The sequence below is a fragment of the Chinchilla lanigera genome, unplaced genomic scaffold (genome assembly GCF_000276665.1).
Source record: "Chinchilla lanigera isolate Chin_1 unplaced genomic scaffold, ChiLan1.0 scaffold00024, whole genome shotgun sequence".
Lineage (NCBI taxonomy): Eukaryota > Metazoa > Chordata > Mammalia > Rodentia > Chinchillidae > Chinchilla > Chinchilla lanigera.
The window spans coordinates 20,295,939-20,321,771 of record NW_004955425.1 but is presented as its reverse complement, the minus strand read 5'-3'; the positions used below and the strand labels follow the sequence as shown (position 1 = coordinate 20,321,771).

At 43.0% G+C, this 25,833-nt stretch overlaps 2 protein-coding genes across 8 annotated transcripts in view; one reads left to right on the top strand and one right to left on the bottom strand.

Moving 5' to 3' along the window:
- Herc4 (HECT and RLD domain containing E3 ubiquitin protein ligase 4) overlaps positions 1–11,508 on the top strand; it is a 107,891-nt gene extending 96,383 nt beyond the window's left edge. For 6 of the 7 annotated variants that reach the window (XM_013514842.1, XM_013514844.1, XM_013514841.1 and 3 more), the window contains 4 exons: positions 736–818; positions 4,068–4,251; positions 8,543–8,645; positions 10,320–11,508. In XM_013514842.1, the coding sequence (XP_013370296.1) occupies positions 736–818; positions 4,068–4,251; positions 8,543–8,645; positions 10,320–10,528 (579 nt within the window). In that variant the 3' untranslated portion in view covers positions 10,529–11,508. The other variant, XM_013514847.1, reaches the window with a different exon arrangement.
- Positions 11,509–14,108: 2,600 nt separating this feature from the next.
- Positions 14,109–25,833, bottom strand: part of Sirt1 (sirtuin 1) — a gene marked incomplete at its 5' end in the record, with an annotated part of 26,939 nt that continues 15,214 nt past the window's right edge. Inside the window, 5 exon segments of the mRNA XM_013514840.1 lie at positions 14,109–16,194; positions 19,280–19,834; positions 21,811–21,997; positions 22,577–22,656; positions 24,012–24,159. Coding sequence (XP_013370294.1) covers positions 15,866–16,194; positions 19,280–19,834; positions 21,811–21,997; positions 22,577–22,656; positions 24,012–24,159 — 1,299 coding nt within the window.

Genomic DNA, 25,833 nt, shown 5'->3' with positions numbered 1-25,833 from the left:
TTCTGTTCACGTTCCTGTTACGTACAGCGTTATTTTACTATGATGAGTTGTTTACATCTCACGTCTCTCCTCCTTTACTAGATAATAAACTTCAGAGTAAGAAGTATTCATCTCTTACCTGACTTCCACAATAGCTTTCTATAGATCGCAGATTTTCACAAAAGGGGAAACTATTCCAAAAAGAAAGAATAGCAAAAAGGTACAGAGGGGAGAATGATAATACTTTTTATTTAAAGACTAGTAGGAGAAATAAAAATATAAAAATACCTGACCACCTTTATTAACCAAATTAGTGCGTAATTTAAAAAGCCTGTGATCGGCAGGCAGGGCAGGTAGAGGACAGGAGAGCGGGTCACTGTGCTGGAAGAGCGCACAGTGCTGAGCTGAGTGCTCTCGTGTTTGGAGTTGGCCCTTTGGGGAGGAAAGCGTCCTCTCTGATACCTTAGCCTGCTCTAAAGTCTTGCGCACAGTGAGTCGTTAGTGTCCTGTGCCCAGTTAAACAAACTGGGTAATTTATACTCAGTCTGTCATGGTAGGATCCTAAACTACTAGCAGATGAAAATTTTTAGTTGTGACTTGAAGGAGAATGCATAAATAATCTTATAATGGCAGAGTTTTGTCTCAAATTTATTAGTTTTTATCTTTAATAAGAAAAAGGAAAAGTATAATAGACTATTAAGATACTCTTAAGTTTTGAGTCTGACGTTGACTTTTTTAAAAAATTTAAATTAATAGATCACAGTTGAAAACTTTGGTGCAACAGAAGTGAAAGAGCTGGTTCTAAATGGTGCAGACACAGCTGTTAACAGACAGAATCGGTAAGTGAATCACAGCCACATCAGCGGAAGCCCTGAGACTCGCGGTGCTTTTCTCTGTGTATTTAGAAACCTCATGGCCCTAAATTTTCACTCACATAAAACTTAGTCTTTGAATTTTTATTGAGGGGATCATCTGCCCTTGCTCTTGACGTCCCTTTAAACATCAATAAAGTAATGAAAAGTTCATAAAGGAACAAAGAGAAGTGAGAGGACACCACAACGAGCACATTTTTGCAAACTAGAAAATTGTGGTAACAAAAAAAAAAGAAAGCTGCAGTATGAAATGGAATGGAGAGCATACAAAGAATTAGGAATCAGTAACATCAGACTTGTAAAGAACGACATTAGAAGCTGGATCAAATGTGGGAGAAAATAATTTTTAACGTAGACGGCTGTATCCGCACATCAGTATGTGGCTGTGCGTAAACATTCGCATGTGCTCAGTATCGGAGAATTCACTCCTGAGGCCTCTCTTTGAGCTGCATGTGCTCTACCGGAACAAAGCGTTAGCTCACAAAGAGGAAGGTACAGGGTACGCTGTGGGAGAGACGAGGAGGATTTCTTCTAAAGGAGCAGCACCTGTGTAGAAGATTGAGCGCGCTAGCAGTCGGGGTAGATGAAGAGGACGTGGAGGGATCTGGGAGGAGATGCAGCTGGTGCTGCCCGGCATATTTGGATGAAAGAGGAGATGAGTGTGTCTGTTGGAGTGGTTGGGGGGAAATGGCAGAAAAAAATTTTTAAGAAAAGATCATCAGAATACAGCTTATGAATATTTATAATCATAAAAATGTTAACAGTGAATATTGAACCAAAAGTTATGTATTAATATAATGAGTGTATGGGGGCAGAGAAGTGAGAGTGGAGTAATTAATAAAGGTAAAATCCTCACCTTTCCCAGTGGGCATTTGGTTCATTAAATATTTAAAACTTAAAAAAAAAATTTAAAACTAAAAATCTGGGATTGAGAAAAGAGCTATGTTAATGAAAGCTAGAAGGTGAACATCTAAAGGAATAGCAAGGTTAGCAAATCGTTGGTTCAGATGATAGGAATTTATGGTAGAAAAATGGAAGACAGAGTGCTGCCTTGTCCTCTCCCATTTTGTTCAAATTCCTCAGACAAAGCTAGTGATTGTTGCCAGGGACATGATCTGAATGCTTATAATCCTGATTCTGCTATTTAGAAGCTTTGGGTAAATCAGTTGATTTCTCTTTGCCTCGCTCTCCTTTTGTGCAGAATAGAATGGTAAAGTATATCTACATCATGGGGCTATTTTGAGGAATAGGTGAGACAGGAATTTTTAAGATACTTAAAATAGCCGGGGGGCAGGGATATAGCTCAGGGGCACAAGCACCTGTCTGGCAAGCGCAAGGTCCTAAGTTTGATTCCCGGTACCTCCCCGCAAAAAAAACATAGCTGGGTGTGGCGGTGCACACCTGTAATCCCAGCACTCGGCAGGCTGAGGCAGGAGGATCGTTGTGGGTTCGAGGCCAACCTGGGCTACAAAGTGAGCTCAAGTTTAGCCTGAACTGCATAATGAGACCCTGTCTCAAAAAGACCCTCCCCCCCCCAAAAAAATAAGACCTAGCACGTGGACATGTTCAGTAAGTGCTGGCTATTAGGGTTATTACTGTTTTTACAGTTGATACTTTAAACTATGTGCATGTCTTACTTTGATCAAATTAAAGCTGTTATTAAAATCTTGTGGGGAAAAAATGGTCCTTCAAGTTGTCCTTTTAAAAAAAAAAGTTGTGAAATCTGGGCAGGGCGGTACATGCCTATAATCCCAGCACTCTGGAAGCTGAGGCAGGAAGATTGCCACAAGTTTGAGGCCAGAATGGGCTGCATAGTGAGTTTAAGAACATCCTGAACTATATAGCAGGACCTTGTCTCAAAACACAAGAACAAAAAAAAAATTTTGTGTGTGAAAAGCCAGGTGAGGTAGCACATACCTGTAATTCCAGCACTGAGGAGGCTGAGACAGGAGGATAACTTCGAGTTAGAAGGAAACCTAGACTACATAGTGGGTCAAGGCCAGCCTAAACTACATAATGAGTTTGTCTGTCTTAAAAAAAAAAAAAAAAAAAAAAAAAAAAAAAAATGTGGTTTTTAAAAAGCTGGCTATGATTTTGGATTTTTTATTTTATTGTATGTGTGCTATGGCTTGAACTGAGGGCCTCACATGTGCTAGGCACATGCTGCACTATTGTGCTACATCCCAGCCCTTTTTACTTTTTGAGGCAGGATCTCTCTAAGTTGCCCAGGTTAGCCCTGAATTTTCCATCCTCCTGCCTCAGCCTCCTGAGTATCTGAGATGACAGGTATGTGCCACTGTGCCTGGTATATGATTAGAATTTTTTCCTCTTTTTAAAAATAATTTTGTACTAGTTGTTAATTCCTGAAAATATGTTTCATACAGACTGTCTAGCTGGGAAGTGTTTTTAAAATTTTTGACAAGAAATAAATTGCACACAGAAGATGTGGCCATTTGTGCTTGAAAGTATAGAGTAATTTAACTTCCTAATGGGATGAATTGTAAAGTTCTGTATTTCAAGCTTGGCCTTTTCGGGTCTGAACCTAGTAGCACATGCTGTTGGTTCCCACAGGCTCACTGATTTTACATTACAGTGGCCGCCTGTGACCATGTAACCCCTCTTAAGTTCCGTTTGGGATTTCGGTATAACTGGATCGAAGGTTGTCTGCAGACGATCAAACGTACCTGATTCCCATTTATAATCGTAATTTATTACTTGGAAGACAAGGGCAAAAAGCACTGAAGTCTTGCAGTAGCTGCCCCTCTTGTCTGACCAGATTGTCCCGTAAACGTGTCTGCAGCCGCGGAGCAGAGCGAGCTGGACAGAGCCCCGCCCTGAGCCCGAGCTGGGGGCTTCTCTGTGTGCGGGAGGCGGGGAAGGCGGGGGAGGCGGGAGTGCGTGCGTGCGCGCCCTGCGGGAGAGGCCGCGCAGGCTGCTGGCGATTCTCCTGAGCCGCGCTGTGCACCCCGGAGGGGTTCCGAGGGCTCCTCAGGGCTCCAAGCCCAGGGCTGAGGGCCGCTCGGCCAGGTGCGCCTTCGCCCGCGCGGGGCGTGGCCCCAGGAAGCGGCGGCTGTTGGGGGCCCGCCTGGCTTGTGGTCCTCCCCAGACCCGGGCGGGCCGCGCACCCCGAGGGTGCCTCTGCGAGTGGGAGGCGCAGCGGGCTCCCCGGGACGGCCGCCCTCCAGCCGCCCTCGCCTTCTCCTCCTCCTCCTCCAGGCAGGAGTTCGTGGATGCCTACGTGGACTACGTGTTCAATAGGTCCGTGGCTTCCCTGTTTGACGCGTTCCACGCAGGTTTTCATAAAGTCTGCGGAGGAAAAGTCCTTCTGCTCTTCCAGCCCAATGAGCTGCAAGCTATGGTGATTGGGAATACGAACTACGATTGGAAGGAGCTGGAGAAGGTAAGAGCATGTGTGATGCCGTCGAGGGCCCGGGCTGCCCGTGCGCACAGTCTTACCTGTTTCCGTGCTGCTTCCGATTTTATGGACTTGGCCGGCTGGCTGTGTGGGAAGCTCCGCCTCCCTCCTGCAGGGCGCTGAGCTAGCTTGTGCGGGGCGGGGGGTGTATCTGCCCCAGGCCTAGGAACGCCACTCTGAAAAGGTCCGTAGTCCCTTTTTTCTGTAATTAGTTTCTAGGAGAAAAATAATGCTCATGATCTTCATTACTAATGCCACAGCCAGTCTGCAGCGGGGGAGATTAGGAATTTTTAAGCTTTTCTTGTCTATCCAAGTAGTTTGTAAGCATTTCATTAGATGAGCATTTGGTAAGAAGCCAGGATTAGGCTAACCTGTCCGTTTTCCTGTGCTAGCATCCTAGGGCTTTTGTGGTTTGAGTTTCTCGTGAGTAGTTGCATGACCTGGCAGTGCTGTTACCAAGTGTGATCTTCACACAGAAATGTGTGCGGGAGGACGTGTGCGTGGGTACGAGTTTCAGGGTCACTAGAGTTCTCATGTGGATGTTGGTAGTGGTTACACACAAGGCGAATGGACTTGATGCCGCGGAACTGCTTGCTCAAAAATGGCTCTGATGTTAGGCCGTCGTGGCGCATGCCCAGAGCCCTAGCTCACTGGGAGGTGGCACAGGAGGACCCTATCTCCAAAGGAAAAAGGCTCAGTGTTCCCTCGGTTCAGTCCTAGTACACACCAAAAAGAGCCAAAACTTGGATAGTGGATCAGCAACCCTGATACACTCTTTCTGTAGAACAGTATTGAGCATTACAAGGACTCCCCTGTTGACCTGTGTGCGTCTGGTGTGCTTCGTGCAGAGGGAAGGAAGCCCGATCTCCCAGGGTCGTGCTGTGCGGTTCTGTGCACGTGGCAGAGCCAGGGCAGCCAGTCAGAGACCAGGGGGCTGACTGGAGGGTGAGACTCCAGCCCTGAGTGCTGCTAGTGGCTACATGGTTCGGAGACAGGCTCAAAGCTCAGAGAACTGTACACGCTCCAAAGGAAGTCAGTGTTTAATGTGCATAAATTTAAGGAATAGAATTTAAATTTTAAGAAATAATTAGGAGCTGGCCTGTAATCCCAGCACTTGGGAGGCTGAGGCAGGATTGCTGTGAGTTTGAGCTGTGGGCTACAAAGTGAACTCAAGGCCAGCCTGAACTTCCTGGCAAGACCAGGATTCAAAGAAAAAAATTAAGATTTTAAATTCAACACACATTTATCTGTGTTTCCTCTCCAAATCTCAGTAAAATAACAGTAAAGAAATTCAAAATAGGCTGGGCATGGTAGTGCATGTCTGTAATCCATACACTCGGGAGGCTGAGGCAGGAAGGTTGCTCCAAGTTTAAGGCTAGCCTGAACTGCATAGTAAGAACCTGTCTCAAAAAGACAGGGGAAAAAATTAAAATATCAAAAAACATACACATAGTAAACTAGAAAAAATTAGCTTGATGGAAAGTTTGATGAGTGACTTAGGTGAGAGAAAATAGACTCTGAGCCTTGCTGGTGATGGTGAACCTTGCAGAGATTTCAATGACACAAACAACCCACTGTGGCCCACGAGCCATAGTTAGCCACTACTGCTCCAGAGGCGCATGGTTGCCAGGAGACAACCCATCGTGCACCCTGCACCCTGGAGTCTCGGGAGGCTAGGGAGTTGGTGTTCTGTGCTAACTGTTTTAATGGCAGTGAAGTATGGGTAGCCTAAAGGTGGCGAAACCCCTTGAGTCCCTTAAGGAGTCGTTGGGTTAAGCCTGGTACACAGGAAAGCTGAGGGAAGAAGGTCACAGATTCAGGCCCAGCCTGGATGCTGTGACTTCGAATGAAAAATGAAAAGGGCCTGAGGTGTAGCTCAGTGTGAAGCTGCTGAGTTCAAGCCTCTGTATAGGAAAAAAACAAAAAGCAAGCAGAGGGACAGTCAGTAATCCCAGCACCAGGCAAAGCTGTGGCAGGAAGAGTGCAGATTCAAGCCCCGCCTGGGCAACTTCGCGAGACCTTGTTTCAAAATACAAAAAATTGTAAAAGGGCAGGGAATGTAGCTTAGTGTGAAGGCCCTGGGTTCAGTTCCCTGCACTGCCAAAGAGAAAGAAAATGGTTAAGCTTCTCCTGTCCCTCCTGTTACCCAACGAAAAACAGTGCAGAGGGAAGCTTCAGAATCTGGGAAACAGGTCAGACAGGATGGCGCATGCAGAGCTGGTGGGCAGGCGTATTGAACTGACCAGGTCACGAGTGAAACGTGTAGACAGACTTGAAGGTTCCCTCACTGGAAATGGATCCTTCCTCTGACTGGCGCAGAATGAGAGTGCTGTAGTTTCATTACCCGTGAAGTCACATACAGTGGGTCCCGGGTCCTGGGTCCCGGGTCCATCTTTGTTCCTCTCACTCTGCTTCAGCCTGTGCAGCCTGGAGCCACCCTGGCTCACTCCATGTGAGGCCAGTGCGGTCCTTTTCCCTGTGCCTGGATTCCCTTCACCTTGATAATCCCAGAAGGTCCTTGCTTTTATACCTTTTCGAAGGCTCCTGGATAACTAACCTAAAATTGCAAACCCTATCCCTACACTCATACACACCCGCACATGCACACCCCTCCCTCCCTTCCCTGTTGGATTTTTTGTCTTTACCTGTGCTGTGAGGCAGGGTTTGGGGCTTTATTCCCTGTGGAACGCACACCTACCCCGCAAGTGTTCCACTCGAGATGCTTGGGGTGTATTTCCAGTGTGTCAGTATACCTTAGTGTGCTTTAGGGTACTTTAATTTTTTTATTAAATACCTGATTGAGTATAATTTCAGTGATTGATTTGTGGCTTTAACTGTTCTATTAGACATTGCCCTCAATCTACTTAGAAATGTAAAAGAAAAAGATCTTCAATCATGTACCTTTCATTCCCCACTAAATTCAAACAAGTTAACACTTACTGCTGGAAATCAGGCCATTTTCTCCAAACATGAGTACAAGGACCGCAAAAATGTTACAGACCTGAGTTCTTGAGAGTTGGATGACTGAGGTAATCGTAGCTGCGGATAAGGAGATACAGGGATGAGTAAGGAAAGCCCAGTTATCAAATGCAAATTGATCTTCTGTTGAGCCCCCGCGTAAAGATTAGGGAGACAGTAGTTAACATAAGATTGAGCCTCGGTCACTGCCACGATGGCAGCAGGACGGTAATAACAAACACACAGGGAGTTAGCATCAGGGAGTCGTCCTGATGTGAGGAGGATCTTTAAGAACTCAAAGTCCGGCAGGGGATACAGCTCAGCAGCACAGCACCTGCCTGGTGTAAGGTCGAGAGTACAATTCCTGGTACCAGAAAGAGAACCAGAGCCATAGTGGAAAGTTACAGACAGAACTGGCCGTGCTAGGGCACACCTGTAACCCTTGGAGAGTTCAAGGCCACCTGGACAAGCAACATAGTGAGGCCTTGCCTCAGAAAAAGGAAATGTAGTGAAAGCAAATGTAGCTGGATGTTGAGAGCACAGTATGAAGTACACCTTCTTGCCTCTCTATCCCTTCTCCCTTAGCACTGTACTAATGTTCGTGGATAATGTATCAGTGCCCTTTCTGTGATTTATCCCAGAACAGAGAAGCTTAAAAATAACAATGAACATTTATCATCTCACACAGTTTCTGTGGGTCAGGAATTCAGGAATAGCTTAGCTACTTTTGACTCAGGGGTCTCTGATGATGTTGTCCTCAAGATACCGGCTGGTGCTGCGGTTACCTAGAGGCTTAGGGTGTTGTTCACTTCCACGCTGGCTCACTCACACGGCTGTCAGTGCTACGCACAAGAGGGTCCTGGGGGGCGTCTTGGAAATGGGCCACCACAGGAAGTTACTAGTGTTCGCTCAGCGTCATTTTAGTAAAGAGATGGAAAGTGGGTTTGACTGTTCATGACTATGGGAAAAGATTTTATAACTACAGATGCTAGACCCTAAAAGTGCTTTAACATTATCTTACTCTGTCCTTACTCACGTACTTACTTAGGAAGATGATAGCTATATTCTGTCATGTTCTTTAAAATGATGAGACGCTTCTGGTGAGACAGGTATAAATAATCTATCTTCTTTCTCTTGGAGACTAGTATCTTTACATTACAAAATGCCCAGAAAAAAGTGGACCACCAGCTGTATTACACAGGTCGAACTCATTTCAGACTCCTCAGTCTATAATTGTAGGTTTGTGGAGTGAGGAAGTCTATTTGCCCAGTTACAAAATTAATCTCTTAATACTAATAAAGGGTTATGTTGTTTTTAGAATACAGAATACAAAGGAGAATACTGGGCAGAACATCCTACAATAAAAATTTTTTGGGAAGTATTTCATGAACTGCCATTGGAAAAGAAAAAACAATTTCTATGTAAGTATGTCTGATGTAAGTGTAAGTAATAGTTGCCTATTTTATGAGGCAAGAATCTAATTATTTAAATTTATTCTCAGAGAATATTGATTTACTCACTTTAATGGATTAGATTTTGTTTTTGTTTGTTTGAAGAAATCAGTGTTTTATTTTCCATCAACCTCATTTCCATTTTGCTGAAGTGTCTGTGAAACAGCTCAAGACCACTCGGTGGTTGGTCCCACCCACTCAGTGGCCTGTGCGGTGGGGGCTGCAGACCAGGCTTCTGTGGCTGGCTGAGCACTTCTGTTTTTTTTGAGACAAGGTTGGCCTTGAACTCACTATGTAGCCTAGACTGGCTTTGAACTCCCAGTGATCCTCCTGCCTCAGCCTGAGTCCTGGGATTACAGGCATGCACCACCATGTCTGGCTTTCCAGTTAATTTTTAAAAGAGCTAATCTGCTTTTTAATTACATGTGTTCCTATTTGAAAGGCTAAATTCAGTTTGTCTCCAAAAGAGCATTGGTTCTTAGAAACGAAACAAACGAAAGCCAGGTGTGGTGATGCATGCCTAATCTTCGCCCTGTCAGGAGGCTGAGGCAGGAGGATTGCCATGAGTTTGCGGCCAGCCTGGGCTATATAGTGAGTTCAAGTCCAGTCTGCACTGCATAGCAAGACCCTGTCTCAAAGAAAGAAAAAAGAAACACATGAAATAAACTATAATTGTGGTTATAATAATGTAGGATTGTACATATTTAGGATTTCTAAAAATCTCTTTAGAGGATAGCTCTTTTCTGTTCGGTCTTTTCCTCTTTGCCTTACCACCAAAACTTTGAGAGTTTTTGTAGAAAAATAGAACCTTTTTTTCCAGGTTTTAATTCCCTCACTTGTAACCTAATTTTTTTTTTTCATGTGTTAAAATGTGAATTCTGATTGAAACTTGATTTATTTTTATGTCGGAATTTTATGTATATAAGTCAGTGACATTCCATGTGATGCAACTACAGTTACCAAGAATTTTTTTTTTTAAGGCAGCTTCTCACTATGCAGTTCAGGCTGGCCTTGAGCTCACTTTGTAGCCCAGGCTGGTCTCGAACTCAAAATGATCCTCCTGCCTCAGCCTCCTGAGTGCTGGGATTACAGGCATGTGCCACCACGCCTGGCCCACCAAGAATATTTTTGGCAATCTCTTTCTGAGGGTCTTGGTTAAATTCTTCCCTGTATCAGAAGGATGACAGATTATTATTCTTTGATTTTTGCCTCTCCATTAAAAATTTATCAAAAATAGAAAAAGAAATCAAAAACTAAATGTTATCAGTGAGTTCTAAATGGCTTCTCCTAAAAGATCACAGAATGTTTTGATAGTAGCAAGCCATTCATTTATCACACATTTATTGAGTACCTCACAAATGTCAATTTTTTTTTTTTTTTGGTTTTTCTCCGGTACCGGGAACCGAACTCACGACCTTGTGCATGCCAGGCAAGCGCTTTTGCCGCTGAGCTAAATCCCCAGCCCACAAATGTCAATATTGAGATCCCACATTTACAGAAGTATAGACAGATAGTGTATCTCAGAAATCTTGTTTTCTACGAATTCTGGAGGTCGTGCAGATGTTGTATAGAGCTGTGCTACGACAACTACTAAATACGTGCTGCCAGCCACTCTTGGTTGCTCAGCTATGTTTTCCTCGGCAGTGTTTCTGACAGGCAGCGACCGCATTCCCATCCTCGGTATGAAGAGTCTGAAGCTGGTTATCCAGCCGACAGGAGGGGGTGAGGAGTACCTCCCGGTGTCTCACACCTGTTTCAATCTTCTCGATCTTCCAAAATACACAGAAAAGGAAACTCTGCGCTCTAAACTGATCCAGGCTATTGACCACAACGAAGGCTTCAGTTTAATATAACTGTGGAATTACAAACTGTTCGGTTCAGTGCAAAAGCATTAAAATTATTTGTTTTTCTTGTGATGAATTCAGCAAAGTGTCAGAGGTACTGTTACTATAATTCTTGCAAAATATTCAATGCTGTGAGTATTCATGGAAGCCAAAAAAATACTAAAATGAACAAACTTAATACTAAACTTACTGTACAGAACCATGAATTTTTTCCCCATCTTCATAAGTATACTGTTGTGAACACATTAAAGTTTTACTAACATGCTTTATGAATTTGAGTATCTCAGAAATGATCTGACTTGTGAGTGCATGGAAATGTTACTTTTCAATCACCGGGTGAAAAACTTTTAACTTCAGCCTGGAATAGTAATTTGATTATTTTTCCATCTTGTAAATAATGTTCAGTTTTGTAATAAAACAGTTACGTTCTGCTATCAGTACAGTTTCCATGGTTATAATTGAACTGAGATGACTTTTAAAGGTTAAAAATAATGATTTAATCTTAATCTAAGCTTCTGTAAAAAGGAAGAAAGCATGGTAGAACAGTTTCGCCCTTTTTTTGCTAGAATGAATGATGTCCGTGCAAAGCTAAATTACAGATAGGCATTACACCAAGTAACGTGTGGTTCTTTCCTCTCTGAACTGAGACGCTGATAGGTTAGCAGCAAGCTGACTGACTCTCTAGATGGAAGGACTTTGAAACACTGGCTACTCTGAGAGCCGGTCACTGACCACAGCTTCCAGAACTGTTGATGCTGCAGGTTAATACTGAGTTGATCTGTAGTGCTCCACAACTGTACCCTTGAATTCTGAGGATAGATTTTAACAGTTTTATGGTGCTGGTGCTGAGTTATCTCATGTCATTCAATTGTAAAGGTGAACCAGTGGGATATATGTGACTTTCTGCTACAGTGCAAATATTTATTTTTTAAATTTATAAAAATATGCCGTGAAAACTGTTTAAATAATAAAGATTTATTGGTTTAATATTTAAACGTCAGTGGTTCTCATGTAAGATTCAAAATTCATCAAGAAGGGGGCTGTCTCAGGAAAGGTGGATTGTGTTCCCATTCCCACATAAATATGTTCTACCAAGGTCCAGTCACATCTGAATTTCAAGAAAAACCCTGAAAAATTTTTTCCATACCTCATTTTGCATCAAAGCTTGATCTGAGTCATTGAGATATTTGTAGTATCACTGAGTGGGACCATGGCCCTTCGGCGTGCTGTGTATGTGCTCTGACTACCTAGCAGAGGGTGGAGCCAGGGCTGGGGTCAGGGCTTGTGGGTCTGTACTTCTCAGTAGTTTAGCTTCAGTGATGATACTGCTGCTGAGCCGTAGGTACCTTCACAGAACGCACTCGAACAATGCTCTCCCTTAGGTGGCATTGCACCACTAACCTGTGCGTCCATCTACTCCCTGAGGGGTCGCTGTTCAAAAAACACATACTATGTGTGGGGTGCTTTTTCCTTTAGTGACCTTCGTGTGCTGTGAAGCTCACTGTGAAACAGTAGCCACTCTAAACTAAGAGTTCCCTGACCGGGAAAACGTCTTCTCTGGGAGCACAGACCTATAAAGCTTAATGTGGGTGAGAGTCTTCCTCCTCAGACTGCTGCAGACTGTAGTAAAGCAGTAGTAACAGCAAGATCCATGGTAGGAAAAGCACCATCTAGAGAATTTTCAAGTAGAAAGGTCTCTAGCTGGGCATGATGGTGCATACCTATAATCTCAGCACCAGAGGGCTGAGGCAGAATTCCAAGTTCAAGCCCAGCCTGGGCAATTTATCAAGACACTATCTCAGCTGACCACAGTGTCTCACTCCTGTAATCCTAGCACTCAGGAGGCAGAGGCATGCAGATCAGCAGTTCAAAGCCAGGCTGGGCTCCACAGTGAGTTCAAGGCCACCCTGAACTACATAGCAAGACCCTGTCTCAGAAAAAGTCAATATAATAAAAAGTAAAGTGGGGGTATAACTCAGTACAAAGGCCTTGTGTTCAGTCCCCGGTACCCCAGCCCCCCAAGATTTTTTGTGCTTTGTAAAGCAGAGTAGCAGTAGATAGACTGAGCTTGCTGAGTTGTACAGACTGAGGTGGCCACAGTAGAAAGTATTTGACGTCTGCTTGTGTGCAGTGTCTGGGTGGTAGTCCCCGAAAGTCCGTCGTTCCCTCACATTTCTGACTGCATTTGACTTAATAGCAGTTCTGAAGGGGAGCATGCTTGGCACAGTCCTTCCCCAGAGGCTTGGGAGCGAGGGCAAGCACTTCCTGTCCGCACACGCTCGGGGCCCTTCTGCCCTTTCCTCCCTGCTCTGCCCCGTGATGAAGTATTTCATGGAACTAGAGGCTCCTCTCAGGTCAGCCTCCGAAAGGCAATGTTAAAAATCCGAAGAGCCCTCGCCTGTTCTTTTCCAGAGAACCGCGCTTCTTGGCTCCTGCTGCGTTTAGGACACCAGCCGGTCCTTTTACATACAAGCCCTGCCGCATGCCCTACCCCTGAGAGGTGAGGCTGAGCCGTGCAGGTTCACAGATAGCTAATATAGTCCCCATCTGACGGCCATGTTTGGGAGAGGCCTGGGCCGGCTCTCCGTCCTGTGTCTGCTGGTATTCCTTCCAGCTTGAGTCTGAGTGGGTCACTTAGGTAAAGATCCACCAGACGCAGAGGCCCTCCCCATCCTACCCTGCCTCTAGGTTGTAGGTCTATAAAATTTATCTAACAAGCCAGGCCTGGTGCAGCACGCCTGTGATGCCGGCATTTGGAAGGCTGAGGTGGGTAGTAATACAAAAGTACCGTTGAGTGAAGGTACACCATTATTTTATGAAAACTAAGAAATTCCTAAACCATCGTGACATTAAATTAACCTATTACATCAGTGAGTAGCAGATGCTACCCTAACTAAAGGGGTTGGAGAAGACTATGGGTAAAATGAGGTTTTGCTGGGTACACAACACTTCCAACACCTGTGTACTTCCTTCCAACTTGCGTGCCTGTGGAATATTACTGTTCCTTAACTTGGGGACACATCCGAGCGCAGTATGCCTGTTTGCAAAGTCTTCTGTTTCAGTCACAAACTCTGGCTCTGGTTACACATGTGGCCATCTTCCCCAAATCCATACAGTGAATTAAGTTTGTGAACCAAGGTACCACTGTATTGTGTAAGATTTTTGTAGGTAATGTGGGAGGACACTGCTATCAAGACTGTGCTCATCAAATACACATTTGAAGACCAAGTTCTCTAGTCAGCCTCAAAAAGTTGATAGTAGCGGAAGGCAGAGTCAGCATATGTTTGTAGTCTAACTCAGATTCTCAGCTAAACCGGCGTTACCACCATGCACCGCTGCACTCAGCTTAACCTGGCCTTCTGGAGGCCTTGAGCAGCCCGCGCCTTCCCCCGCATTTCCCTCCAGCCTCAACAGTGGAAGTACTAATGTTTGAAACATCTGGTGCTGTGCCATTTGTTACAGCCAGCACGACAATGTCTGCAAGCACTGCTGGTTATAGACTGTTACAAGCTGAAGAAATGTATGAGGAGGACGAAGCTCTTACAGCCCTCACAGTTGTGTGTGTTCTGCTTAACTTAATCAATGTAAGTTACCAGAAAAAAGTCAAATGACAATTTTAATAGACTTGAAAACAGTGTACAAGTATAAAACACTGGTTCTGTATTTCAAAAGTTGGAGGAAGATATCCAGTCATTAAACAGTCTACAAAACATATGCCAGTAGATTACATAAAAGACTATGTACAATATAAAAAGAGCTGAAAACAGTCTTCACTGTAAAAATAATTTAAAACGAACTTTTCAATGTAAAATATCATCTATCGCACAGACGATCATGCAATGGAGACAGGACGCTGCGTTCTTCAGTGTGCCCGTGGATTCACATGGAGCCTCCCCTAGGCAGAGAATCGGCCTTCGGAACAGTGTTCTCTGTGGGCAGTCACGGTCTAGCTGGACATTGTATGCATAAAGAACAGCTATATTTCAAACCCTTTTTATTGTAATAAATACTAAACCAACACAGGAATACTTTATAATTTGGGAGGTAATGTTAAAAAAAAAAAAAAGCTTGGAAAATAAATGTTTACTGTGCAATTTTACAAAGTATGAACTTTTTTTGAAATGCTAGAAGCTTCTGCAGTTGAGAAAATTGATCGCTAGTTTTAAGGCAGGCTAAGCTTTTAAATAAAGGTACATTGTAAGAACTAGCTTCATTAACTATTCTGCTATTACAGGTTACATCACGTTCCTCTCCATAATACTAGGCTAACAGTTTGGTATTCATTACACCAAATCCTCCCATCAGGAGACGTGTACTTTCTGGCTGAGTAATAATTAATATCTTTTTACTTTGGAACTGTAATCAGGGGTCTGTTGCTCTCCACTTATGGAAAAACAGCAGTCCAAAATATTACACACTCCCCACTAACAGGACCATTATTACAGACTCAGAAAGGATTTGCATATTCACATCTTGGCAGTTTAATACTTGTGGGAAAGGACCAATGCAAGCTCTACCACAGTGATAGGTAAACAATGGCAAATATTTCAAAACTAAGGGGGTACAGGCAGGCACTATTGTTTCTAAAGCAACTGAAACATTTCCAAAGCGTTGATCTTTCAGGTTAGCTTTAGGAGCCGATAGAGACATTAACTACTGTTGTCTGCAGGAAGCACAAAGACCCTCTTCACCTGAGCGACACACACAGCGCTCTTGAAGCTCTTAGCACCAAGTCCCACTCTAGAAAAGATGACCGTGCGCTCCCAGACACTGCTGACTCCCTCCCTCACGCTGCGTGCCATCGGCTGTGACTGTAAACAGCTAGCTGCCACGAGGTTTTCTGGAAAATGCCAGTGTTTAAAAATAGGTAATTGTGCTACAGAATCAAAAGTTCAGCAGAACAGAGATTTTGAGGACTTCAGACCTTCAAAGTTAACAAAGAAAAGTGAAAATACCATTCTTTGGTCTAGATAAGCTGTTCCCTTTACATTAATTTAACATTCCAATGGCTTTTTGATAACTTTAAAATGTTGAAACTCACTAAGCAAGAACAAAATCATATATACATATGGGTAATACAGTTAGCCTTTAAAGAAAATCAAAATCCTGACCAACAGCTGATTAAAGATACTTAGTACCTTTCTTTAAAAAAAAGTTAGTGTTGAGTATACAAATACAGAAATAATGGAAGTTAAAAAACTATCCATGAAAAAAAGGTATTTTACCAGTCTATAAATATCACACCTTTCTGGTATCCTTACTCTATGGAGTTCACAAGTAAACATTCATTTTGACATGCTAAAGTTCCTAATGCTGGTGGAACAATTCTTGTACCTGGACATTACATTATGATTTGTTTGATGGACAGTTCATGTCTGTTACTTCCTGTTTCGTGGAGATAGTGTCATTAACTGCCTCATGATCACCTCCATCAGCCCCAAATCCAGTTCCCCCCGCAATCTCCGGAACCTCGGGATCGTCTTCCAAGCCGTTGTAGAACTCTTCAATCTCACTTTCATCCTCCAGGGGTTCTTCCAAGCTGGGACTCTGGCACGTGCCACTATCACTGTTGCTGCCACAAGAACTGGAAGATAACACGTCGTCTTCAGAGTCTGAATACACCTCGGCGCCATGGAAAATGTAACGATTCGGTGGTAAAAACAGATACTGATTTCCTGAAATACAGTAGTAAGAGAAATATTACTTTCTCCTTTGTCAGACTGAACTGTGACTGGACCCTCTGGAGTTAAGTACCTGCCCCAGCTCTGCCTTGTGAATATCACTAGAGAACACTACTAGTGGCCTTTTAAAAAAACAGCTGGGGTAGTCCAGGTGCCAATCTTAGTTCCGCCACTAATTAGCTTTGCACACACTGGAAAGAAACCACTTTCAAATTAACATTTTAACTTTTTGAGGTACAATCTTGCTCTGTGGTTCAGGCTGGCCTTGAACTTGCAGCAAGTTCTACCTCAGCCTCCTAGTGCTAGGATTATAGGTGTGCACCACCACCCCTGGCATTTAACAACTCATTCCACATTTCTCCACGTGTTTTCCTACTTTAGCACCTTTTTAGCTGGGCATGGCGGCACATGCCTGTAATCCCAGCACTCAGGAGGCAGGCAGGAGGATCACTACGAGTTCGAGGCCAGCATGGGCTACATAGTGAGTTCAAGGCCAGCCGGAATTACGCAGTGAGACCTGGTCTATCTCAAAAGAAAAAAAAAAGTATCACTTTGAACCCATGAATACTAATAAAGTCTGCAGCATAACCTTCAATCCCACCTTAGTAAAATTGGTTGCACCCCCTTTTTTTTTAGCTAAAAAGGAAGTTCACAATTCACAATTCTAAAACTTCATTGAGAAGTGTTCTACCTTTGTGCATATCCCACACAATCACCACATTGGCACATACAGTATCACTACAGAAACCAAGTTTCTCTGTGAAGTGGCTATCTGACTTCAGCCTCATATGTGATAGCTCAGCCCTGAATCCACAAAACTGGCACAAGTTTGAAAACAGTGTTCAGTTTTCTAAAATACTGGTATTAAGAAGGGCATGGTGGTGCAAACCTGTAATCCCAGCACTGAGAGGCTGAGGCAGGTGGACTGCTCTGAGTCTGAGGCCAGCCCACGCTACATAGTGAGACCCTATTTTAAGAGGGATGAGGGGGAATGGCATGGTATTAGCACCAGCAGAATCTCACCCTGCATCTCTAACAGCCTTGGTTTGCTCCTCTTTCAAGAGACCTCGGCACAGGGTCTCTTGCCCCTGTGTACTTTTGTTTCTGTAGCTTGGGTCTGTACTTTTTTTTTTTTTTTTTTTTTTTTTTTGGTTTTTCTCCGGTACCGGGAACCGAACTCACGACCTTGCGCTTGCCAGGCAGGCGCTTTTGCCGCTGAGCTAAACCCCCAGCCCCTTGGGTCTGTACTTCTAAAACTGTTACTGTCCGCCCTGATTGCCCTAAAGTAAGAGCTAAATAATCCATTTCTCAGCACAGGTACTCAATACCTTTCTATGTTTTTGTCTCTACTTGGTAACCATCAAGCTAAAGTTTATTTAATTCATGCTTCCATTTCCTTTTTAAAATTCTTACAATTGTGTAGTGTACACACTGGTTTATTCTCTTTGCAGATTAGAAAACCGATTAAAAACTTAGCCCAAGATGGAGCTGAGACTGTGCAGGTTCACTTCCAAAGCTGTTACCTTTGGAAGGGTAAAACTCAGCATTGTAACATGAGAGAGACCGCTCCAGGGTTACTTTCTCTTTTGTTTGTTTGTTTGTTTGTTTTCCGGTATTGGGAATCAAGTCACGACCTGGCGCTTGCCAGGCAGGCGCTGTGCCACTGAGCTAAATCCCCAGCCCCTGCCAGGGTTACTCTGCTTTCTGGAGGGCGGGTGGTCTATGTGATGAATCTGTCAGAGATGATCAAGGAGATTCCTGGTACAGAAGGCTGACGGTGCACAGGCAGCTGTATGTGACAGGGAGTTACACTGCCTGTCAGCAGTTTGTCTTTTGTCTTGCCACATTTGCAAACCTAAGCAGTCCTTTTGTTTTGTTTCCTCTGGGAAGAATTCCCTTATTTTTAAGTCCCTAATGCTTAAAAAGTTAGGCTCGGGGGTGGGGCTGCATATGCAAGTTGCCTAGTACACACGCTGGATCCCTAGCACCACAGGAACCAAGCTTTTGGGGGTGTGTTCAAAATAATCAAGCACTTTGTTGTAGTGAAGTATTAATGAATATTTATCACCCCCTTTTACAATTCACAAACATGAGTAGATTTCATTTTTTCTCCAGAACTCAGTGTAGTGCCTTGCTGTAGAGAGAAAGCCTACAGACTTATTCAGCTGAACTACAATTCACTTACAGCAAGTGACTGGAACACTAAGATTTGATAGTGTCCACCAAGTATGGTATGAGACAGTATTCTAAATTGTATAAAACTCTCAGACCTAGTGTAAAGAAGGATAAGTTGAGATTTCCTCCACAGCACTACTTTGAACTAAACATTAATTTCTAAAAAGTTTATTTCACTTAGGTTAATTAATACTAATGGATAAACACTTTGCATGTGTCAAAACCAGGTAGATGCTACTCCTGGTATTTACTGAAGAACCTATGTTTTGTAGATCGTACACAGCATGGCACAGGGTTTAAGAGCAGCCTCAGGACAAATAGGCCTGAAATATAACCTGGCTTTTCTAGCTGTTACCTTGCATGGGGTACTTCACTTCTACGGTCCTGTTTATCCACCTAGACCAAAGTAGTAGTAGTTTCTACCTCATGAGATTAAAATCAGATGCATAGAGTTTAAGGCCAGCCTGGGCTAGCTACATAGTGAGTTCAAGGCATAAGCAAGATCCTGTCTCTCAAAATACATACATACATACATACATGTAATTACACCAGATGCATATAAAACAGCTGATCTAAAGTAAGCACCTGCACCTGAGTCTTAGTCATCATTTCTGCAGCTACAGACATGGCAGAGCATTGACTCTAAAGGCACTCGATTTAATCTCATCTTCCCATCCCTTAGGAAATACTTGAAGGGTGCACTTCAGCTCCCCACTACCCAAGTCAGGTCTGGGGGTACAGCTCAGTGGCAGAGAGCTCTGCCTAATGTACACTAAGCCCTGGGTTCCATCCTCAGCCCCATTAAAAAAACATTGCCACCAACTTAAGCTCAAACTGCTAATTTCTTGAAACTACTTTGTTACAACGATCACACTTTTTAAAGTGGTCCAACAGCATTTCTTACCGTCAAGCCGTTTACTAATCTGCTCCTTTGCAAGTCTGTTGGGCCAGCACTTTCTCACTGTTTCAGCAACTGAAGTTCTTCCACTTTTCTCTGCAGTATTGGAACCAGTGTCCTTCAAATCTGGACTTTCCACACTAACACTCTCAGCACGTCTAGTAGAAGTCTGTACTTCCTGCGGCTTTTCTTCTGCATAGTCTTTTGATTCAGACGCGTCCACACCATCCGCGCTGCTCTTAGCTGCCTGCTCCAGAAGAGTGGCAACCACTGAAGAATCCGGTGACGCTCTTTCTGGGGAGCTGGAGTCTTCTGAGATATGCAGTGGTGTTGGTGGGAACTCTGACAAGTGAACCAACTCTTTCTGTGTTCGCGGAGGTTTCTCAGTAATTTCTGAAAGCTTTACAGGGTTGCAACAAAGTTTGGCATATTCACCACCTAACCTGTGACACAACTCATTAATTATGACATCACAGTCTCCAAGAAGTTCTACATCAAAATGCAGATGAGGCAGAGGCTCCCGATTAATCAATATCTGAGGCACTTCATGGGGTATGGAACCTAGAAAAAAGGGAAAACCAAGTAAGTCAGAGAATGGGAGTGGGAGAAAGCTAATAAAACCACAATCAAGAGCCAGGCGCGGCGGCGCACGCCTGTAATCCCAGCACTGAGGAGGCCAAGGCAGAAGAGCGGAGCTCGAGGCCAGCCTGGGCTACGAAGTAAGTTCAAGGCCAGTCTGAACTGCATAGTGAGACCCTGTCTCCAAAGAAAAAAATCCACAACAAATGCGCCATGCATAAAAAACATAGACCTGACTTCCAGTTGCCAAAAAAGAAACCTCCACGGATGCTGGCCAAGCCGCCAAAGCTTGTCAAAGCCACCAGCTGCGCAGCTCTGGCTGTGCTCGTCACCTGGTTAGCTTTGAACAAGGTTTTCACTTTGCACTCTGACCCTCAAGCTCCCTTTGTGTAGACCGAGGCCAATGACGTTTCTTTCCCACAGTGAGGGGAAGTTTAAACAAGTTCAGGAGTTCATGTTCAGATGCTTAGGAGAGCCTGGTGCACAGCGTCAAGTTACTATTCTACTGAAATAGGTACCGACAGAAAGGTGAACGGTCATACAAATGTATACTCTCGTAAGTTCACTTCACGTTTTCTCTGTTATCTTCACCCCTCAACCAGTAAACTAGTACAGCACCACACAGAAAGCTTCGAAGAGGGAAAAGAGACAGGCACAGCAGCATATACCTATACTGGTGCCACTGGAAGGCTGAGGCAGGAGGACTGCTTGAGGCTAGGAGTTCAAGACCAGCCTGAGCAACCAGCAAGACCCCATCTCGAAAAAGAATCAAGCTGAGTAGTAAAATGCCTCTTAGCACACACAAAGCCCTAGGTTCAATCCCTAGCACCACAAAAAAGAAAACTGAAAGGTACCTACATACAAAATGTTTGCATACACAGGTTTTTTTTTTGTTTGTTTTGTTTCGTTTTCCAGTACCAGGAATCTAACTCAGGGCCTCGCACTTCCCAGTTAAAGTATTTTACTTTAATAGAATTTCCTGCCTCAACCTTCAGTGGCACCAGTACAGGTATGTGCCACTGTACTAGTCTTTTTTCTCCTCTTAGAAGCTTTCTGTGTGGTGGTGTACTAGTTTATGAGTGAGGTTTTCTCTGGCTACCAGTGACTGCTGAGGTAGGGTTTGGTTTGATTTGTTTAGTGGTACTGGGATCAGGATTTAATGCTCTGGTCAGGGGTCTGATACTGTCTCCTCTTGATAAATCAAGATAAAGAGATTTTCCCAAACAAAACATTTCTATACAACAAAAACATGCTTGTGTTTGTGTAAGCTAGATCTACACACCAGTCCTATGACATGGCATGGTTGTGTTACAAGAAAGAACTCGTCATCTTGAGTCCCCAAATTCTATCTCACATGAGTGTATTATGCTTCTAACAAGCTATATTTAATATGCGTGACATCAATTAAATTCCAAAGATTAACAAATCATATTAAAAGACTGAAACTACGTAGCCAGGTGTGGTGATGCAAGTCTGTAATCTCCAACACTTGAGATGCTGAAGCAGGACAACTACAAATCCGAGGCTAGCCTGGGGATTTACTGAGAAGCTGTCTCAAAATGGGCTGGGTTGTAGCTCACTGGAAGAGAGCACATGAAGTCCTGGTTCAATCCCCAGCAGTGCAAAAAGAGTAAGAAAAAAAAGGCTGGCAGTGTAAGGAGCAGTTCCATGAGTTTATGTAAATTAACCACTGTCACATAGACTTAGCTGCTTCCCTGCATGTTGATTTCTCTTATGAACTAGAGATCAAGTTCAACATTACTTGTCTTGACAGCCACCGACCCCTGCACCCAAGCCTCACTTTGGCCAATGTGTGTGAACAAGACCACCATCTAAAACCTGAGGCTTAGCTCCTCGCTGCTCTGTTAAACAGCAAAGAGCAAGGTCGCTGGAGTCCTGAGTAGATCCACAACTCACAGCACCACACACCGAGCCCCCCGGAGCCGTCAGCAGCTTACTTGGAATTAGTGCTACTGGTCTCACTTTCAGGGAAGACCCAATGACGATGAGGAGGTCAACTTCGTCTTTGTCATACTTCATGGCTCTGTGAAACTGCTCCGGTAAATTTTCACCGAAAAAGACAATCTCTGGCTTCATGATAGCAAGTGGCTCATCTGGGGGGCACCGGGGACACCGAGGGACCACCTGCGGGTCCCACATTGTGGGTGAGGTCAGGAAGGGAAGGGAAGGCCCGAGTTAGAAGTCGCACACGTGCCCAGACTTCCTAGGGGTGCATTTCAGAATTAAAACAGACGAAACCAGTTACACATGGTTAACTATGCAGCTAAGCACAAGAGGGTATTTATTTCTAAGTGAGTTTTATTTTCTGCTATACTTTCCTGCAGTTTTTGACAACATGGATGAAATACTTTTACCATCATGGAAAACATGTTTTGAAGGATTACTACAACTAATTTAAGATTCCAAATGACAGATACTAAAAGAGAAAGGAAGGAAAAAACTACTGCAACATCTCACTTGTGACATGGCTTTTTATTTTAGGCTTTGATCCTAAGGAGCCAATGTCATGATTTCAAGAGATTATGGGGGAGTATTTTCTTAAGATATCAAAAGCTTCTTATAGTTCACTAGAATTCCCAACACTTAACACTTTCTTCCTGGATCTTTCCGTATCACATAAATACTTGAGTGGGTCAGGTGAAGGCAAAAGAAAAACCAGATCAGAGGGGCTCACGATTTCCTACAATGCACACGATCCGTTACCTGATTGAAAATGTCTCCTCGCACCGCTTCACAGTCAACCTTGTATTTACAAATTAGGCAGGACGCTGTCGCAAAGGAACCTGAAAACAGCCAACATAAGTGTGCTTTATTAAAAGGAGTGTTGTTTCCTGAACCTAACACTAGAGCTATAAAGTCTGACACCAGACAGCTAGAGAGTACTTTGATTTTAGAAGACTCTACAGGAAAATTTAAGAGGATACAGAACTTAAGTACATGTATACACAGAGATTCCAACCCTCAACTGTGAGATGTAATATTGTGGTGTAAAAAAGCTACTCTTTTCACGCCTGCTTGGCAAGTGCAAGGTCCAGAGTTCAATTCCTGGTACCAAAAGAAAGCTACTCTTTTCAATAAAGTATCTCCTCCAGAGCCAAAAAATACAGGTGGAAGGTCCCAACTGTTACCTTAGCTCACAGGTGGTACCTGTTACCTTATCTTAAAAACAATTTACAGATATGCAAGAAAATGGCTAGCACGTACTTTAGGCTGAAAATCTGCATTACTGAATTTTTTTGTTTTGTTTTGAGACAGAGTCTCACTTTATAGTTCAGGCTGACCTCAAAACTTGCAGATACTACTGCCTCAGCCTCCCAAATGCTGGGGTTACAAGTGTGAGCAAGCCACCATGCCTGGCTAAATTACTGAATCATTACATAATTTTTTGAGGGGAGTACTAAGAATCGAACTCAGGACCATGCGTTTCCCAGGCAGGCGCTGTGCTGCTGAGCTATATCCCAGCCTGTTTCTGTTTTTTGTTTTTTCTGTTTTGAGACAGGATCTCTCTATGTAGTTCAGGTTGGCCTTGAACTCTCAGTGATCCTCCTGCATCAGCCTCCCAAGTGCTAGGATTACAGATGTGTGCCACCACACTTGGCGTAATTATTTAGAAGAATATTCATGGTATGCAACAGCAAGATTTTTGTTTTGTTTTGTTTTTTTCTGGTACCGGGAATTGAACTCATGACCTCACGCTTGCCAGGCAGGCACTGGGCTGCTGAGCTAAATCCCTAGCCCAACAGCAAGATCTTTTGAAATCAAAAGTATATTAAGTTGAATATCTGATACTGTGTACAATGAAGTATCAAGGCCAGTGCTTCTGGTTTAATTATTTTTATATCCTACTGTTCTTATCTACATGTAAGAAGATAACATGATTTAGTGATGTTTACGCTCTCATTACTGTATTGTAGCCTTTTTTTTTTTTAAAGACAGGGTCTTGCTATGTATTCCAAGTTGGCCTCAAACTCACTATGTAGTCCAGGCTGGTCTTGAATTCTCAGCAGACCTCCTGCCTCAGTGTCCCGAGTGCTGGAATTACAGTTGTGTGCTACTGCACCTACCTGGCAGCTTGCTTTCTAATCCTGCTTTTTCCTATAAAACTAAATTACAGAAAGCCATTTTGAAGTTTACTAACCATGACATTGAATTATCCTTTGGATTCCTGCAACTTGTTCCAAGGTATCTATATTCTGAGTATAGTTGCGAAGTAGTTTTCCTTCCTTATCGGATAAGGCTATGAATTGATGACAGAGAGACGGCTGGAACTGTCCAGGATATATTTCCTACATAATGCAAAAGGCAGAAAACAAAAATCGATTTATGTAGTAAGTATAACAAACATCCATCCTGCTTAGGCTTAACAAAAAGCAACCAATGATAATCCCCCATATATCAGTTTTAGAAACAAAATATGTTAGCATTTCAAATCATCTAGACGGATGCAACACACACCTAGAAAAAGGAATGTTGCTGTAATACATAAAACTCAGCAATTAGTGAACTTGGTCCCTTGAAGAAAAGGGTAAAGCCGACCCATAAACATGTCTGATAAATGTTAATAGATACTTTAATATAAGTGAGAAGTAATATACACCTTCAGTATCTAATTTTTGTTGGCTGCAAATTCAAAGTTTTCTTTAAGGAAAAGGGGTAAACAAACATATTACAAATATCAAAGATAGGGTGACTTTTTTAATTAAAAAAGCTCTGTCAACACAGATTTTTTTTTCAATTCATCATTCATTATAAATATCAACCTGTCGGAAGTTTAAAGCTGAAGTTTTAATTCCTTACCAAAATTGTTTTCCTTCCACTGCACAGGCACATACTCGTATAGTACAGAGTTGCTCATGAATGCTGAGTTGCTGGATTTTGTGTGTGTGTTTTTCCCCCCAAATAATGCTTCAATGCTGTTTCTTCTTTAAAAACAAAGAATTCAGATATACACATGGCAAAAAGATCAGAGAGAAAGTATCAATTTTGATCCTCCCAACTTTTGACAGTGTTTTTATTCAATTTCATCTAGTGACTACGGCAAAGGAAGTTCTTTCTCTACTTTTTCCATTAAAGGAGTAGTGCTAAAAAAAAATAAATAAATAAAAATAAAAATAAAGGAGTAGTGCTGTCATCTACTTAACTTCCTTACCATTCATTATAGGCTCTAACCCATCATAATGCTAGCAAAATATTCAGCACAACCGCACATCCATCAATAGGGAACCGGTTGTACAAATACGGTACATTCTTAGTAGTGGGACATGCAGCCATCAGAAAGAATGAAGGAGATCAAGATACGCTCACGTGGAGGATGGTCCATAACGTAAGTGATGAAAAGTCCGTGACCAGTGTGTATGATTTGTTTTATTACTAAGCAAAAATGGAAATCTATACACATATATAAATATGTCCATATAAATAAGTCAGGAAGAATGCCAACAAGATATAATTAGGGAAATTTTTCTCTTCTGACATTGCACAAAGAGTTTAACAGGGAGATTAGAGATGACTTTTTACCTATTTATTATCTCAAATTTTAAAAAAATACTCTGCCACCCAAATAGAAGGATACCTTCCTGGTAAAAGTAAGCTAATCCAAAGGTAATAACTATCATGCATATATACATATACATACACATACATATATGTCCATATACTGCTAAAAATCTACAATCCAAAAATTCTGCCTTGAATTCAAATGTTTATTATAGAGGCAAATTTATAAATAACTGCACACATACCACCACCCCCCCCCCGAAAAAAACCCACCAAACATGAATAACTGTAATTTGAAAAACCAGGGGGCTGGGCATAGTGGCACACACCTGTAATCCTAGCACTCAGGAGGCTGAGGCAGGAGGATCGTTGCAAGCTCGAGACCAAATTTGGGCTACAAAATAAGCTCCAGGCCAACCTGAACTGCACAGCGAGACCCTCAAAAAGACCAAAAAAAAAAAAAA